This window comes from Cibotium barometz, chromosome 5 (assembly GCF_041138505.1).
Source record: "Cibotium barometz isolate CiBa-2024 chromosome 5, ASM4113850v1, whole genome shotgun sequence".
In the NCBI taxonomy this organism is placed as follows: domain Eukaryota; kingdom Viridiplantae; phylum Streptophyta; class Polypodiopsida; order Cyatheales; family Cibotiaceae; genus Cibotium; species Cibotium barometz.
The window spans coordinates 16,752,559-16,770,811 of record NC_141050.1 but is presented as its reverse complement, the minus strand read 5'-3'; the positions used below and the strand labels follow the sequence as shown (position 1 = coordinate 16,770,811).

The 18,253-nt window shown below is 45.7% G+C and overlaps 2 protein-coding genes across 3 annotated transcripts in view; both read left to right on the top strand.

Annotated features, from left to right (window-relative positions):
* The window catches only part of LOC147638127 (calcium-transporting ATPase 3, endoplasmic reticulum-type-like), a 156,635-nt gene that overhangs the window by 66,441 nt on the left and 71,941 nt on the right, over positions 1–18,253 (top strand). The gene's annotated exons all lie outside the window — the stretch shown is intronic.
* On the top strand, positions 13,529–15,265 carry LOC147638128 (uncharacterized). The gene is made up of 4 exons (XM_086796461.1): positions 13,529–14,245; positions 14,377–14,692; positions 14,800–14,855; positions 14,980–15,265. The coding sequence occupies exons 1-4, from the start codon at positions 13,581–13,583 to the stop codon at positions 15,263–15,265; spliced, it is 1,323 nt and encodes a 440-aa protein (XP_086652587.1). The 5' UTR covers positions 13,529–13,580.

Below are 18,253 nucleotides of genomic sequence, written 5' to 3'. Positions count from 1 at the left end.
ACCGTTTCCTAGCCGTTTTCGTTTCCTAGTTTTGAGCTGTTGCCGTTTCCTAGAGGCCTGCTGTTGCCGTCAGCGTTTCATGCAACTATGCTAACCATACATAGTTGGGTATGAGTGGGAGTAAGTTTTGCAAGGCGAGACCCGCACATCAGGAGGAGTGCATGGCTCAGGAGGGGTAGCTGTACTTTTTAGATCCCATCTCCGACAGATTCACAGTATCTTCCAGAAGGACGAGGATGCACGGTCTCTTTGGGTGCAGCTAGAGCTTAGCAGTGATAGGGTCATCCACATTGCTGTGTGTTATTTTGGACCGTGCCACTCCCCTTACGGCGCACAACATGGCCAGTCACCGTATGTACCATTATATGGGGATATTATGGAGTTCTCACAGGTGGGGAAAGTCCTCTTGCTAGGGAACTTCAACTCCAGGACGGAAGTCAATAGGTCCCACTACTCGATCTTGACGACCCTATCGGACTATAGGAGGTGAACATCACTGACACGGGAGTGTAGAGATCATCACAGGACCATGAGGAGGTTACAGTGTATGGGAGAGATTTCTTAGAGCTTGGAGTTGCAGATGGTCTTGTTACCTATAACAGGATGTCCCGATGGCCCTCCTCCTTCCCTCACTCAAGAGATACTAGCACCATGGACTACCTTATGGGATCTCCGGCTTCGGCACACCTCTTCTCTATCCCACCACCCGCCTTTGAAGCTGACCATGCCTACCTCTCTTTGACCATTACCTGCACACCACTCGTCCCTCCGCCACCAGCCCCCATCTCACATTACACCCAGGTCCATTTTGATCACGAGCTTGACCTTGTTTACTCCAACCACAACTACTGCCAACTCTAGGATGTGGAACCTACAGTCCCCCTACCCACCCTCACATCACAACTCACCACCATACTGGACACATCTGCCACCACTTCTTTCATTTGTAGGCAGTGGTCTACCGCCAAGCCACCTTGCGGTTCCATGCCCTAGAAATGTTGGTATGATGACGAATGGTGAGCCACATGCTCCCGTCTTAAGCATGAGGTACGGATTGGGCAAATCACGAAGTGCCAAGCACAACGGATTTCTCAATGGCTCACCCAACGCAAGAAATGAGTTATACCGACTTTTCTTAAGGTCGAACTAGAATACTTACCACCTATTCACATGCCAAAAACTATGTCGAAATAGAGGGCACTCGAATGGTTCATGGGTGGGCATCCCCTGCTTGTGAACTGGACACATCATAGCAAGCAATCAAACGAAAACAAGTCACGTGAAATCATTTTCAAGCAAGCAGATGCGTGCACGTGCATTTTGCAATGGATACATCTCCTGTTCCTCGAACCTATAGATAGACAAGTCTTTCCAAGCATGGAGTTGGCTCGGTGGGAAGCCTCGTAGCATGGGATCCTTGACAGTGGGCTCCATGTCCAAGCCCCACTATGAGTGACACGAGGCCTTCCCTCCCGTAGGTAACGTGTGTCGTGGCCTCAGTATAGGTGATGCGAAGCTGTCTGGCCTCCCGTACCTTGGCACAAAATAGGAGAAGAACCGGCTTGACCTCAACTGAAAATCCTCCAAATACGCCTGAAGAAGCTGTGGGTAATCTTTGAAGTAGTCTTCATCAACCCATTTTGTGTCGATAGGCAAATAATTTTTTAACTTCACAAGGTATGGCCCGGAGAACTTACCATTTGGTAGCTTTCCCTCTTTGTGAAACACAATCTGCTCAGGTTGAAGAACTTCCTCTTGCTTAGCAACCTTTGGTGGTTCTTTTGTGATAGGCTCTTCTAGCTTAGGCTCCACATACTTCCACAATAGACCTCACACGGAAGGCATTGTGAATCCTCCAATGATTAGGCAATGCAAGCAATCTCTTTCGGCATACAAATTGAATCTTCTCGGGAGAAGAAATCTATCCGAGAAACGTAGTGATTTCAATATTAGCAAAATTTGGTCTGGATGTGGATCTCTACAAAATACATGTGAATGGAAAGATCCATCATAACCGTCTCTGCGAAGCTGGAAAAGCTTCACCTCACATCTGGCAAGGCATAACCGCTTTACCCAAATTATATAGACCCAATCATAGTTGCAAATGCCAAGCAACAACATAACAGTCTCTTCGATAATTGCAATCATAGCTGCAAAGATCTCATCCTTAGTGCGTAAGATGGGTGGCAATATCACTTTGCCATATACAGTCTCAAACGGGGCCTTTCTTGTGGAGGCACGCATTGTGTTGTTGTGTGCAAACTCTACCAGCGGTAGATACTTCTCCCAAGCTGTTTTAGATCTGCAACATAGCATTTGAGGAGATCCAATGCAACGAAATTTGTAGCCTCACTTTGCCCATCCGTTTGGGAGTGAAAAGCTGATGAGAAGTCCAGCTTAGTGCCGATATCGTCAAATAGAGCTCTCCAAAAGAGGCTTGTAGTCCTAGGATCTCTATTCCCCACAATGGACTCAGGCATACCATGGTGTTTGAACACTTGTGCCACAAATATCTTGACCATATGCTCAAGCTCAATGGTTGTTCCGACTGGCAAGAAGTGTGCATGCTTGCTAAATCTGTCAACAATGGCCTTGTTGAGTACGAGGCAAATCCATGATAAAATCCATTGCAATACTTTCCTATGGCTGCGAGGGAATAGGCAATGGTTGAAGCAAACTTGGAGCATTTTTCTTGTCCAGCTTCACCTCTGGCATGTGATACATGCGCGTACATATGCCTGAATATCCTTATGCATACTTGGCCAAATGAAATAGTGCTCAATCATGCGCGTAGTAGGTATAATACCTCTATGTGTTGCATACGGAGGAGCATGGCACTCATCCATAACCTTTTGCCTCATGTTCAACACAACACATAGGCAATTATTCTTCATGCGATACCTCTCTTTGATCACATAAGGCATGTCCAGCCACTAAATCAGTCCATATATGCCCAAAATCAGCAGTTGTATGGTACAACTCATGCATGGCAGATAAGTCCCCATGTGAGGCAACTGACACTAGAGCCGCATATGGCTTTCTAGACAATGCATTTGCCACCACTTTCTCCTTTCTTGGAGTGTGCATAATCTGAAAATGAAACATGGATAAGATTCAAGAAGTTTGCCATCCTCATATACTTCTCCGAAAGCTTCGTTTGCATCAAGAAGTACCTTAGGCTTTGATGATCTGTCTTGACGGGGGGGGGGGGGGGGGGGGTGTAATATGTCATACATGTCAGCACTAATTGTAACGATACGCAAGATCAATGGGTCCCGGCTGTCCTCTCTCCTGTAGTCGCCTCTGGTGTCGTGCCTGAATGTCCCTGATCATATGTCGATGTCTGTGGGAAGGTTGGTATCCGGGCGCTCGTAGACGCCGCAATGCTCGAATCTCCTCTGCTCTCCTCAAAGTGACTCCTTGGCCCATCACTATGGGATCTGGCATGGCTGTCGTCTGGAAGAAATCGGTCAGCTGAGCCTGTCGGATCTGAGCTCTCCTCTCTCCTGACTGGAGTAACTGCTCTCTGTGTCTGTATATCTCTAGTAAGAAGCGCCCAAGTACTCGTTGGTCTGATATCTGCAGGATGGACTGAAAAGATGTGTCTGCTCCTCTGAAGAGAGTAGTGTAGGTGGCTCTGATCCCATCATAATATGGACATCTGCATACAAAGTGTGACTCGCTCTCCACATCCTCTCTGCATAATCTATCCTCCCGCGGGATGTGGGCTGCTCGTCCAGCCTCAATCTCCACGGGGTGTGATGAAACTCGGAGCTGTCCAATCACTACACTCAGCGCATGTGGAAGATATAGATCCATGTAGTGCGGTCTCTGAATGAAACCATCATAAGTCACCATCAAGAAATGATCTCTGTAGTATGCCATCTTCGTACGAAGAGGCTGTGATGGTGTCACCCATGTGCGCCTGAGCACCATCTGATATTTAGAGATACACATACAATGTACATGGTTTTGTCTCATAGGCCAATTCTCTTTGGCCTGAGAGAGACGTTAATACAATCTTTCTTTCACCCATGGCATATCCCCTATCCCCTTGAGGCTTGCCCTTATGGCATATGCTATATAAGGCTCAAGCTGTCCAGCTCTTTCTCACATCCTTCAAGCCTTCAAGACTTCAAGGAATCAAGCTCTAAGCTCAAGTTCTCAAGCCTTGTACATGGTTTTGTCTCATAGGTCGAGTTCGGCCTCTAGTAGACGTTACAGTTTTCTCTCTCTCTCTCTCTCTCTCTCTCTCATTGAGTCATTGCTCAAGAGTTGAGTTAAGCTCCAAGCTTTCTAGCCTCTCTCTTTCCCACATCCATCTATGATCTCTCTAAAGCTCTCAAGCTCTTGAGTGTCAAGCCCTCCATCTATGATCTCTCTAAAGCTCTCAAGCTCTCACTTTTAAAGCTCTCTCTCTCTCTCTCTCTCTATGATGATATATGCCATAGACATTATTGTATCATTTTGGTCTCATAGGCCCATTCTTTAGTAGACACTTAATATATCTTTCTTTCTTTCTTTCTTTCTTTCTTTCTCTCTCTCTCTCTCTCTCTCTCTCTCTCTCTCTCTCTTTGTATCATATGACTCGCTTTGATGGTCCCACTTTGTATCATATGGCTCGGATTTGACATTCACAGCTCATAGCTCTCGTCTTTGTTTTCTTTTGTATCATGATGAGATTACATGGATACTATTGTATCACTTTTGGTCTCATAGACCCACTCGGTCTTTTGAAGACGTTTAATATAACTTTCTTTCTTTGTCTTTGCCCCACTCTCTATCCTCTATTTCTCTCTCTTCAAGGCTCCTTAATCCATTGCCCAAGCGTAAGTTCCACCCTCTTGTGGACCCTCCATGAGCTACTCTGGGCCTACCTCGCCCGAGAGGAGTTACCTCGGACCGAGCCGCCTCCTTCCAGCGTGTCTGACGCCCTCAGCCCCCCCCCCCCGTTGGCCACGATCACCTCATCAGCTCTCCAGATCCAGAACATGCTCCACTGCCATCGAGCTACCTATCCACGTGACATAGCTAAGGGAGACCTCTCGGCCATACTCATCAGCCCCATGCTTGATATTTTGGAGAGTGGTATACCATCTACTCGGAGCTGATGTTGCTCTCATGTTCTGGATAATGGTCTTTCCTAGTAGCTGCGTTAACCTTTTTGAGATCGACACATACCCTAAATTTCCCATTCTTTTTTGGCACTATTTTACGATTGGTGACAACCAATCGTATGTTCTATTAGGATTGGTGACAACCAATCCGTATGTTCTATGTCATAGATGAAATCCACAGCAATGAGTTTATCAATTTCCTCTTTTACAATTGCCGCATATTTAGGATTCATCCGCTATGGTTTCTACCTGGTTGGTATAGATCCTCCCGTGATTGGGATCGTATGTTGCACCACCTCATGTGGTACACCCATCATTTCCTTGTACTTCCAGGCGAAACAATCCTTAAACTCCTTATGGAGAGTAACGAGCTCATTTTCTTCAACCGTACACACACACATATATATATATATATATATGTATATATATATATATGTATATATGTATATGTATATATATATATATATATATATATATAAAATATAAAATATAATATAATATAATATAATAATATATATATATATATATATATATATATATATACATATACATATACATATATATTATATTATATTATATTATATTATATTATATTATATTATATATATATATATATATATATATATATATATATATACATATACATATACATATATACATACATATATATATATACATACATATATATATATATATATATATATATATATATACATATACATATACATATATACATACATATATATATATACATACATATATATATATATATATATATATATATATATATATACATATACATATACATATATATATATATATATATATATATATATATATATATATATATATATATATAAAATACAATATATATATATATTGTATATATATATATATATATATATATATATATATATATATATATATAATACAATATATATATATATATATATATATATAGTAACTAGCTCCCCACAAATGACCACTTAAAAGTTAAGTTGTAAACTTCTAACTTTTTGCTTTTTGAGTTTTATTTGATAATAACTATGTGTCAATGCACATTATCGTTTGTAGGTCAATGTGGATGAGTTCAAGCTCACAAGTGACTCTCTCAAGAGTGTCCACAAGGAGGTAGATGAGGAGGTGGAGAGATTGTATGCAGAGCTCGAGGAGATTGATCGGCGAGTTTCTCGTACTCATCATGGGCGCGTGACAACTCGTTCTAGTAGCAGAGGAGTGCGAGTAGGCACTCGCGGATGCACCTCTCGTCCCGGCTCGAGTAGCATAGTGCAAATCTACACACAACGAGGTTTCGGTAGTTCTTCCTCCGCTCTTGCAAATGAGGATGCTTCGATTGCCTTGTCATAGAACATTGGAGAGCCTGAGTTTGATGATGAGGGCAAAGTTGTTAGCGAAGGTGATTTCGGAGAGCGCTCCGATGGGCACTCTTCTGATGGAGATGATCCTAACGGGAGCTTTGATTTTGTAGTGATCACCTCTCCATCTAGCCTCCTCCATCTAGATTCTAGTCCCAACCCTCTAGCCTCTCTTTTTCGTACACTACTTCTGGTACTACGTGCACCGCCTAGAGTGCCTCACATTGTATTTCTTAGCCTATGTATGTTTTCAACTTCGTGTTAATGGAATTTCAGTTTGTGAAAACTTGTCTTCTCTTTTAAATTGAAAATACCTAAGTTTGTATTTTTTTAAAAGACTGTATTTTATCGTATGATAAGAATTTTTTATATATCATACCGTATTTTCCCATTCAGTATCATATCGTACGAACCAAATCATATCGAAACAACTATGGCATGATAAAACACTTGTACTTTAAGCATAAATCCAAAAAGCTTTGTACTTCATGGAAAATAGCTCAGGCTAATTCCGAATGGCTTCTATCTTTGTAGGATCCATCTCGACGCCATCCTCTGACACAATGTGCCCCAAATAATGAATCTCTGAGAGAAAAACTTCACTCTTCTTCACATTGATAAAGAGCTTGTGCTTATGAAGCTCTTCAAACACAATAGCCTAGTGTTGGTGGTGTTCCTTCTCTTTCTTGGAGAATACCAAGATGTCATTGAACAACACTCCTGTGAATTTTCAATGCTCACGGAAAATGCGATCCATCATTCTTTTAAACGTGGCAGGGGCATTCGTGAGTCCAAATGGCATAACCAAAAACTCATACAAGCGGAATGATGTTCTAAATGCTGTTTTGTGTATATCTTGTGGTGCCACAAGTACTTGCTGATACCCACTCCTAAGGTCAATGCAGCTGAAACATGCAGACCCATCAAGTTATGCATGCGTGGGATTGGAAACTGGTTCTTGATAGTACGCTTGTTTAGAACCCGGTAATCCATGCACATCCGTCCTCCCTCTACACTAGCAAGACAGGCGAACAATATGGCGAGGAGCTTGGCTGAACTGAACCTCGGTTACTAGTTTCATGATCTCTTCTTGCTGTGCTCCGCTTACCCTTGAAACCTCTTCTTGCTGTGCTCCGCTTACCCTATATGGGGCTCTATTCGGCGGGGAACTACCCGGCACCAAATCAATGCGGTGATCATCAGGTCTCTCAGGAAGTAACTCTCTTAGCAATGCATCTACAAAATAATCCTTGTATGCATCTAAAAATTTCAGTCTATCACTCGTAAGAGTGCCTACATTTTCATCATCACATTTAACAATGTCACAGAAAAACCAAGTATGGAGCACACTCTTTTTCGTTGCATTATTAATTTGGACATGAGATACAACTTGGATAGAGTCTCCCTCTTGGCCAACATCAATAACATGCGTGTGGCCCATATGCATAAAAGTAATCCCGTTTTGTTTTATACTCCTTGCGTGGCTCAATGCAGTGATGCCACGACTTTTCTAGCAATAATACATCACATCCCTACAATGCAACCAAGAAATTGTCATTATCAAGGTACCCCTGGATATGTATGCGCAACTTCCCAATGATACGGGTCACTTGTACTTGCTTTCCCACAAAAGCGGCCTTTGTCTCATTATGGGGTTCCATGTCCCCTACATCTATTTTCAATGTGGATGCCATCTCCATAGAAATGAAATTATTTGTGGCACAATGAGCAAACATAAAGAGTGCGGATTGATCCTTGAGCTGTCCCCAAGCTTTGCAAACCATCCTCTCTTTTTCATTTGCTGTATTCTCTTGTACATCGGGAATTGCATGCACATCTGCGTTTTGCTACTTCTCATTGTCCTTATTCTTGCATTTAGGACACTCATGAAACATGTGATCTTGGCTGCCACATGAGAAGCATTTCCTTTGTTTAGCATATTGCTCCCTTTTCTTAGGAATTAGGCTAAACTTATGCTTTTTCTGAGAGGCATACTTGGGTTGCGTATTTTCAGCCTTCTCTCCACTCTTTACATCTTTCACAAAGGGTTTTGCATGCTGTCCACCCTTTTGCATGTTATGACTAGCCCTCTCTTTGCGCTTGAAAGCATGGTCTCCTGGAGGATGTTTCTCTTGCTCTTTCTGCAAGGCAGCCAATCTACGTCTAATAGCCCTTCTAAATCCAAGGCCTCTGAGGTAACGGCATGCTGAAGATCTGCGAGCTCCCCGAACCTCCGCCTCTATCGTCTGTTTCGCCCCCCTTCCTTCCTCCGCTCCCCCTCCTTCCTCTCCTGTTGATCGCCCCTGCTTCTGCCCGCCCCTTTTCTGTGCCCCATCCCCTCCTGCTCTCCTGGCTCGCCTCCCCTCCTCTCTCTGCCTCCCCTTCTTCCTCCGCCTCCTCCATTCTGAGCAGCCTTTGTTGCGTTGCCCTTTCCCCGCCCTTCTTCGCCTGGTTTTTTTTGTTTGTTCTCTCTCTTTTTTCCTTCTTTTTCTTTTCTCTTTTTTCTTCTTCCTTTTTTTTCTTCATTTTTATTTTATTTTTTATTTTTTGCCCTTCTCCACCAGCTTCCCTTCCTTTCCTCCGCTTCCTTGCCTCCTCCTCCAGGTTCAAGTCTGCCTTTTTCTTCGATTAGCATCATGGCTAATTAATCTCCCTTGGCCGAGCGAACCAGAAGCCGAGCTCACGGTCCTCTACGCCGAAATAGAGAGACTCCAAAACGGTGCTCATTGCCAGAATCTTTGGATCTCACCCGTCCCGTCTCTAGGCTCGGGATTGGGTCCTGGCGGCTTTGTCCTCCGACCTCGCTCCACAGTTTCGAGATGTCAGGTTGCTTGGAAGAGGTTTCTTCCAAGTGGATTTTGATTTTTGAGGACGCAGCCTCAGAGGTTTTGAAGGGCAGCCCTTTGCCATTGAGCCCGAGGAAGATATTCTGTCTTCCCTACTCTAGCTATTTTGACCCTGTTGAGGAAGACCGGAACCGTTTCCCGATTACTCTCAGATTCCCAAGTCTTCCTCGCGCATATTGGCCTATGTTAGAGGCCATCGGGTCTGCCTTTGGGCTAGTTCTTCAAGTGCCCCCCCTGCACACCTTGCCGACATCTTCTGCCCAGGTGGTCACTGCCTCGGCAGATGCTGTCCCCAGGGTCATGGTTCTTGCCCGTGACATTGAGCTCTTTGAGGACTATGTTTTGCTTCCGGGCCCTTGTGGCCCTTTGAAGCAACGCATGGAGATTGTAGGTAAACCCGATCAGTACCGGGTTTGTCACCAACAGGGTCACTTTGCTCGAGATTGCCGTCGGGCTCGAGGTCGCAGGAGGCCTCGTAAGCGTGCTTCTCAGGCGCCACCTCCCTTGGTTCCTTCCCGTCCTTCAGTCCGCCAGGTGTGGCGAGCTGTCTCTCATGCCCGCCCCCCCTGGTGCGATTGATGGGAAGGCCTCCGCGGATCATGTATAGATAGATGATGTTTTGGTTAGAGGGATGTGTCAGCTGATGCATCTTTGCAGAGAGATGATATCTCAGATCAGGATGATTTTGTTCAGTCCTCTCTACTTGGAGGAGACGATATGCACGATGTTCAGCGCAGTGGGGATCATGTACTGCAAGATTTTCCAGCATGATGCCATTGCCCTTGATGCCCCGCAGGGGGAACAGATTTCTCGTACATATGCAGGTACTGTGTAGGGCCTCGGACAAGGGCATGTTAGTGGACTTTGCCCTGTGGATTTTCCCGTCCTCTAGCATTATGAGAGGTGTCCTCAGGCTGCCCATCATCTTCTTAGATCGGGGGTCAAACCCTCTTCTCTTCCATGAGAATCGTCTCATGGAATGTTCAGGGCCTTGGAGGGCTTCCCACCCGTGGTAGGAAGCGCCTTTTGAAGGACCAGCTTCACCCTGCTGTTACAGGAGGGTCTATGGACGTACTTTTGTTGCAACCAGGAACACAAATTGGATAGACCTCAGTGTGGCAAACTGGTAAGATGCTTTTTGGCCACACCTTCTGGTGCTCGACTGTTGGGACTAGAGGAGTGTTTGCATTTCAGTGGCAGCATTTGTTATGCCTCATGTTATTGGGCACGGTGTCATCATCCCTGCTAGAGCGCAGTGGATCTTGATCATGCATGAGGGTCAGAAATTGGGAATCTTGAATATATATGCACCTAACGTGAGAGGTGAAAGGGTGGCCTTTTGGGACACCATTACAAATGTCATTCCCCAGGTTGATCATTGGATAGTGGGAGAGGATTTTAATATGGTTGAGCAACCTTCTAACAAGAAGGGTGGACGTGAAGGGGGTTTACACCCTTTGGAGCGAACCTCATGGGAGAGGTTTATGCTCTCTTTCTTTGGCAAGGAATGCTGGATTGAGGATGACTCCCAGAGAAGGCCAAATTCATTATCTTTCTCTTGGCATAACCGCAAGAGCGGGGATGAGAGCATCTTTGCACGTCTGGACAGATTTTATGTGGATGATTGGTCCTTGGATAGAGGAGGCACCATTGCTATTATGCCTGGCACCACCAAATCCGATCATTGCCCCGTTGTTTTGTGTCTCAGGGAGCTTGGGGCTCACTCGGCCTCTCCCCGTGTCTGTATTGCTGACTCTGTTTATCTAGATACTGACATCTCCCTTGAGATCAGAGAGATATGGAGATCTTGTGATGGTCCTGATCCTCGTCATAATATTGCACTAGCTCTTGAGAGGACCAGCCATCATTATCATAGCATTGCCTTGTCCAAGAAGAAGGAGGCTCATGACAAGGAGAGAGCTATTAGGTGTAGGATTGCTGCTCTTCAGAGGGAACATGAAAAGCATCCACATGCGTCTTGGATTATAGACCTCTTCACCACAGTTAGAGCAGAGCTGCAGTTGGCCGTGGACAGGAGGGCTGAGTTCGCTTTTCATGCGAACGAGGCTTTTTGGACTAAGATGGGTGGCAGATGCAACAAAGAGTTTTTTTCAACGCAGAGGCCTTCCCATAGCAGGGATTCTGTGAGGTACTTGCAGGATTCTTAGGGTGAGGTTCAAATTGAGCCTGATAAGGTGAGGGGTATTGCTTCAGATTGTTGACTTTAGGGGTGCCCTCTCCTCAGAGAGATGTGGCACGACAGAAAGTTTGGGAGTGCATGCCCAGGATCATTACAGATGCTATGTGTTCTTCCGTGGATGCCCCTTTCTCGAAGGATGAATTCCTTCACGCACTGCATGCTCTTTCCAGTGGTTCATGCCCAGGGGATGATGGTCTTCCTCCCGCCTTCTTTATTCTTTTTTGGGATCATATTGGAGATGCTATCACTGTTGCCCTTCAGGAAATGTGGTTGTCGGGTATGATGCCGCCATACGTCATGGACGGACTGATTCACCTTATCCCCAAGAGTGGGGACAAGACTGACATCAAGCAAGGAGGCCCATCACCCTCCTTGGATCTGCATATAAAATCTTAGCTAAAGCCTTGAGTATAAGGTTGCAGCCGATTCTCCAAAGGACTATCCATGATACCCAAAATGGGATCCTCCAAGGAAGGAGTATATTTGATAACATCTTTTCTTTCTGGGAAGCTATCGAGTGGGCAAAGTCTAGTCAGCAGCCTGTTGTCATTCTTTTGCTTGATTTTGAAAAAGCTTATGACAGAGTGGATTGGGATTTTTTGGAGGGCACTATGGCACACATGGGGTTTTCCCAAAACTGGATCAGAGGGGTGTCCTGCCTATACAAGGAGGCTCATAGCACTGTTTTAGCCTGTGGGGGGTGTGGTGAGCGTTTTCAGATTTCCCGTTCAGTGAGGCAGGGCTGTCCCCTCGCCCCTTTACTGTACCCATAGTTTCCAGAAACGCCGTTTCTGGCCCACCGGGAACGTTTCGGAAACGTTTCCAGAAACGGAAACGGCGTTTCCAAGTTGTTATTTTTTCCAGGGTTTAGAAACCCGCGTGCTCTCTTTCGCCGGCATTTTGCGCCTTCTTTCCGCCGCCTGTTTGGAGCTGCTCTACCCATCTACCTTGCCCTCTACTCCTCTACCTCCACATCAGCCCTCTACCAGCCCTCTACCTCTCTACTTGGGGCCTCCACCTTTGCCATCTAAGCTCTACCAAGCAAGAAGGAGTCACACCTTGCTCGCAGCCTGCAGGACCAGAAAAACAGCCTCCACTTCTTGAATCTCTCCGAGTCTTCCGACCTCGAACCGCACAAGTAAGTTAAGTAACATGGCTCGGACTCCGGATCCTTTTTGGCAGCATGTGGAGCAAATGGGGGGTTATGCAGGATCTGGTGGCTCCAGGAAATGGAGATGTAAATATTGTGGGTTGGTCAAAACGGGGAGTGTCACCCGTGTGAAGGACCATCTTGCTCATGTTCCAAACAAAGATGTAGGGCCATGCCCCTCTGTTCCTCTAGATGCTCGGAAAAGCCTTGAAATGTGGAGGCGAAAGCGTTTGGCCATTCCCGAAGAGGAAGTATCTACAGCAATGGGTGGTCAAGAGCATGAAGCTGGTTCAAGCAGCAGCAAAGAGGGCCAGAGGCAGAGACACAGGATCAGATTTCTCCTCTACCTCAGTGTCGGGTGTGCATGCAAGGAGGACTCCTTTGCCAGGTGATGTATCACATTCACAAGCAGCAAAGAGGGCCAGAGGCAGAGACACAGGATCAGATTTCTCCTCTACCTCAGTGTCGGGTGTGCATGCAAGGAGGACTCCTTTGCCAGGTGATGTATCACATTCACAAGACACCCCTCCAATAAATACTGTACAAAGGGCTAGCATCCAAGCAGGATTTCAAAAGCAAGCAATTGCAGAGGCAACTAGGGAGCTCACCCGGATGTTCATACGGTGTGCCATTCCCTTTCATGTGGCCAAGACAAATCAATGGAGGAAGACCATGAGGGCCATCAGCCGCATTGGATGCGAGTGGGATGGCCCTACATCTGAGGCTCTGTGGACACGAGAGCTAAAGCGGGAAAAATCATGCATAGAAGTGTAGCTAGAGCCCTTGAAGGAAACATGGAAAAAGTATGGCTGCATTGTATTGTGTGATGGGTGGTCAGATGTACACAGGAGAAATGTATACAATGTTTTGGTGTCATGCTGCAAAGGCACTATGTTTTTGAAAGCCATTGATGCCTCCCTCCCAGGTCTCACAGTTACAGGTGCATTTATTTGGACACATATAAGGGAGGCTATAGTGCAAGTTGGGCCTGAGAATGTTGTGCAGGTGGTGACAGATAATGGAAGTAATTGTAAGTCTATGGGCTCTATGCTAGAGGATGAATTTCCAGCCATTGTGTGGACCCCTTGTGCATCACATAGCCTCGACTTATTGATTGAGGACATAGGTCAAATACAATGGGTTGAAGCCATCTTTTGCACCGCACGAAGCATGGTGAAGTTTGTGAAGAAGAGGCCAAAAGTCTTGAGCATGTATAGCACTCTTGAGCTATTGCAGCCTGCAGCCACCAGATTTGCATACATGTTCATTGTGCTTGAGAGACTCCTGCGAGTCCGCAGAGAGTTGGTACGCACTGTCTACTCAAATGAATGGCTAGAGTGGGATGAGAGAGAGAGCCCCAAGGCAAGAGCTTTTGTGCGTGATGTCATGAGAGAGGAGTGGTGGGTAGAGGTTGAGGGGTTGATCAAAACTCTCAACCCCATCTACACAGTGTTACGCATTACAGACATGGAGGGCAGTACTCTAGGCCTTTTATACGAGTACATGGACAAGATTGGGGAGGCTCTCAACAAGCAAGACTACTTGAGAGCAGAGCAGTAAGTCTCCTCAGTCATGGCTACCCTTGCTTTACTTCTTATCCTTATTTTACTCTTTGAGTCTTTACATTGGTCTCGACTCTTGACTCTTGTTTTTTGTCCTTTTTTATCTTATGGTTTGATCTCTAAAGGGTTGATGAAATCAAGGCTGTGTGGAATCGGCGATGGGATTGGTTTCACAGGCCGATTCATGCAGTAGCACATGTATTGCATCCTTTGTGGCGAGATGAGGAGCAATACGAGAACGAGGAGCTAGAAGAAGGCTTCATGACATACATGAGGAACTTGACATCCGGTAATGTGCACATGCTGAAATGTATAGAGGATGATCTCTTGGCCTTTCGCAACCAGACAGGGAGCTTTGGTCGAGAGACTGCAAAGCTTCGAGAGACTCAGCTACAGCCTGTCTCATGGTGGGAGAAGTATGGAAATTGTGCTCCCACGCTGGTAATTCACTACCCTTAACTACAGTTTACATAGTACACTGTACAATGTGCATCTTTCTTGTTTCCACTTAGTTCTAATTTCTAATTGTATGTGCATTTCAATAACAGAAACGCATCGCCATTCGAGTGCTCTCACAGGATTGCAATTTGCAGTTCGGGTCCATGTGAGAGGAATTGGAGCACTTGGGCCCTCTTCCATACAAAGAAGAGGAATAGGCTGAGTACCGCTCAGCTAGAGCGGTTGGTGTTTTGTCATTGCAACCTCCAGCTCCTTGAGAGGAATGCCAGACATCCGGAGCCTTCGCAGGTGAATGTGGATAAGATCGACATCAGGAGGGAGAGGTTCATCCCAGAGATCCCACGGAATGAGCGTGATATGTACACCTTGCTTTATGAGGAGCTGACAGTGCCGAGCCACAACACCCGCTGCACCACCCATTCTCAGAGGCAGAGGGGGGGATCCATCGCTTCCACTTCAGCAGAGGCAGAGGACCACGATCCTACCATTTCTTCATCTGAGCCTGACTCTTATGAGTCGGAGGATGACTCCTCCATGGATGATCTTGATGAGTGATTTTTGGAGCACTTAGCTCTAGGATTTTGTCATGCCAACAGCTGCTGCCAGCCTGCCAGCCACATGGATATTTTTTGATCATGTTTTGTATTTACTATAGTCTATACATATGGATTATGGATTATGGATGATGGATCTTGTTTTGTATTGACTCTTTTGAGGCTTGAGCCTTGAGCCTACAGTTGTCATTTCTGAATTTTGATCTATCATTTGAGTCTTTGACATTGAACTTGAGCAAAGATGTATTTTTCAAGCTTTTGTAATGTTTTTATTAATTATATACGTATGTATTAAACCCTAAAACCGAAACTCCGTTTCCCCGTTTCTTCCCAAAGGCCGAAACTCCGAAACTCCGTTTCCCACCGTGCTCCGCACCCCCGTTTCCGAAACTCGTGGAAACTATGACTGTACCTCATTGGTGCTGAGGCTATGAGCAGGTTTCTTCGGGCTGCCCCTGGTGTTGTGGGTCTCAGACTGCCTTTATGCACGGAGGAAGAGTTTTTGGACTCCGAGTTAGCAGATGATATGGTGTTGTTCCTTGAGGCCTCACATGCTTGTTTATGTGCTTTTTCGGACAGCCTTGGAGGCCTTTTGTTTGGCACCAGGAGCTATTGTCAATTGGCATAAGTCAGTTGGTTTTTGGATCAGTGATTCTCCTCTTGCAAATTGGGATACGGATGTTGGTTTTACTTGGATTGAGAGAGGATGCTCAGATACCTTGGTTGTCATGTGGGCGTTGACATCTCCACTACACAATAGTTTGCTGCAGTGCTCTTAAGCATTAAAAATAAACTTCATCACTGGAGTAAGAGGAAGCTCGACTTGGCCTCTAGAGCTTTGGTGGTTAACCAAGTTTTGCTAGCCACGGCTTGGTTTATCGCTTCGTGCTGGATTTTTCATAAGGGCTGCATTGGCGAGCTTCGTCGCCTTATTCGGAACTTTCTTTGGTTAGGGCTTGATGGAAATGCACACACTAGGGCCAGAGTTGCTTGGGAAACCATTATCAGGCCTAAGCAGGAAGGGGGATGGAATATCATTGACCCTGAGGTGCAATGTAAGGCTTTGCTTTGTAAGCTTGTTGTTAGGGGCATTCTTCAAGGCACTGAGCCGTGGAAGGACTCTTCTCATGCAGCAGATCACGAAGTGTGTCCCTGTTCACGGAGGTGGCTGGACTCTCTGCTCACGCTTTATTTTTTCGGATGCAGTTCACTGCTCCCCTTCATCCCCCCTGGTTAGGTCCCCCCCTACGGGCCTGGGACTGCTTGAGGAGTTTTTTGGTACACATCCCCCTGCGTTCCGTGGTTGAAGTTAACCGGCAACCCAATCTGTGGAATGATTTGATCTTAGATGTGCATGGTAGGCCTTTTGGGGAAGCTATGCATATTCTTTGGGTTGGTTGGGAGACCCTATGCCCCACAGTGCTGGCTTGGAATAGGCTTCAGAGCCTCACCGAGGTGCAGAGATTGGATTTCATGCAGCATTTGAGAGGCTCTATCCGGAGGATTACACAGATTGATACAGCCATTGCCAACCACTGGATTACTGGATCTTTCTTGGAAGGCCGTCATCATTCTTGGTTTGGGGTTTTTTCTAGGACAGGTGTTCCTCTTTAGGTTATGTAGCAGTCTTTTTTTCTCTACAGGATGGATGGCAGCTGGAGAGCTGTGATGTGCAGGACCTTATTGAGGGCCCCCAGATTCGTCCAGTCAGAGTTGTTGGCAGGTTATGGAAACACGTCTTTGTTGACCACCCCCCCCCCCCAGGGGATGATCACAGAGAGTGTTAGCCTTTGGTTGTATGGTGGCTGCCCTATCAAACATTTGCATTGGGACCCCGGTGAGTGGGAGTGGAAGGATGCTTGTAACTCTTTGAAAAGCATGCCTTTTTTCAGTTATACGGTGTGGAATGCCAGACATCTTATCTTGGGACACATTCAGAGAGTCCCTACTCTTAGACCCCATTGGGAATCTTGCGGCATTTCGACTGACATTCAGAGGGTATTTTGGCAGAGATTGTGGCATTCTTATAGGAAGCCACAGATTTTCTCCTTTATTTGGGTTTCTCTTCATATTGGTCTAGCCACCAATCAGTGGAGGTTTGTTACTGGTGCTTGCCCAGCATGCCCTAGATGTGCAGGAGTTTTGGAGTCAGTTTACCATTGTTTATGGGAATGCAGGGAAGCATAGAGGGTTTGGTTTGTGATTGCACACCTCTTTGGTAGGATTAAGATGATGCTATCATTTCTTTTGGTTCTATCATTTGGTTGACACAATCTGGGCCTCAGCTGAGATTCGAGGGGACTGACAGGAGCTTGGCCATTATGGTTAGGCAAGGAGTTGCTCGGCAGTGTTGTGTTCAGGATTTGCCACTTTCACACTTTGTCCCTCCGGCACAGAGGTTAGACAGCTCTTGGGAGATTGTTGCTAGCATCTCAGCCTGGAATATTTGGAAGGCTAGATGCACCGAGGCCATTGAGGGTACTCCCGTTCTTGTTTCTCAGTGTCTGCAGGATTTGGAGTGATATTATTCACACCATTATGGCTACTTGGGCCAGAATCCAGGGATCTTCGAGGACTGTGGAGAGGAAGCGCGGCCAGTTTATGAGAGAGTCGGCGGACATTGGTATCTTTTTCACATCCTCTCATTCGGGACCCTATTTGCAGCACATGGCTCTTGATTGGTTGAGATCTCCAGCTTGCTTGGTGTGAAATCTCCATTTTGTAAAAATTTTTCATACATAATAGAAGTCTCGTTTCCAGAACGCTGCAATTTATGTCACACACGAACAGAAATGGAGAGACCTCCAAATAGATATTCCAAAATTTGTTCACACATGGCTGCACAGGTTCATTATCTTTCTGCTTTATCTTGTCCCACTTGCTTATGATCTTCTCCACATCATTGGGAGGCAAGCATCAGTCCTCATGCATCCTCCATATCAAAGCCCACTGCCCACACTAGTGGTCCGGTTCTCCACCCTAGAAGGGT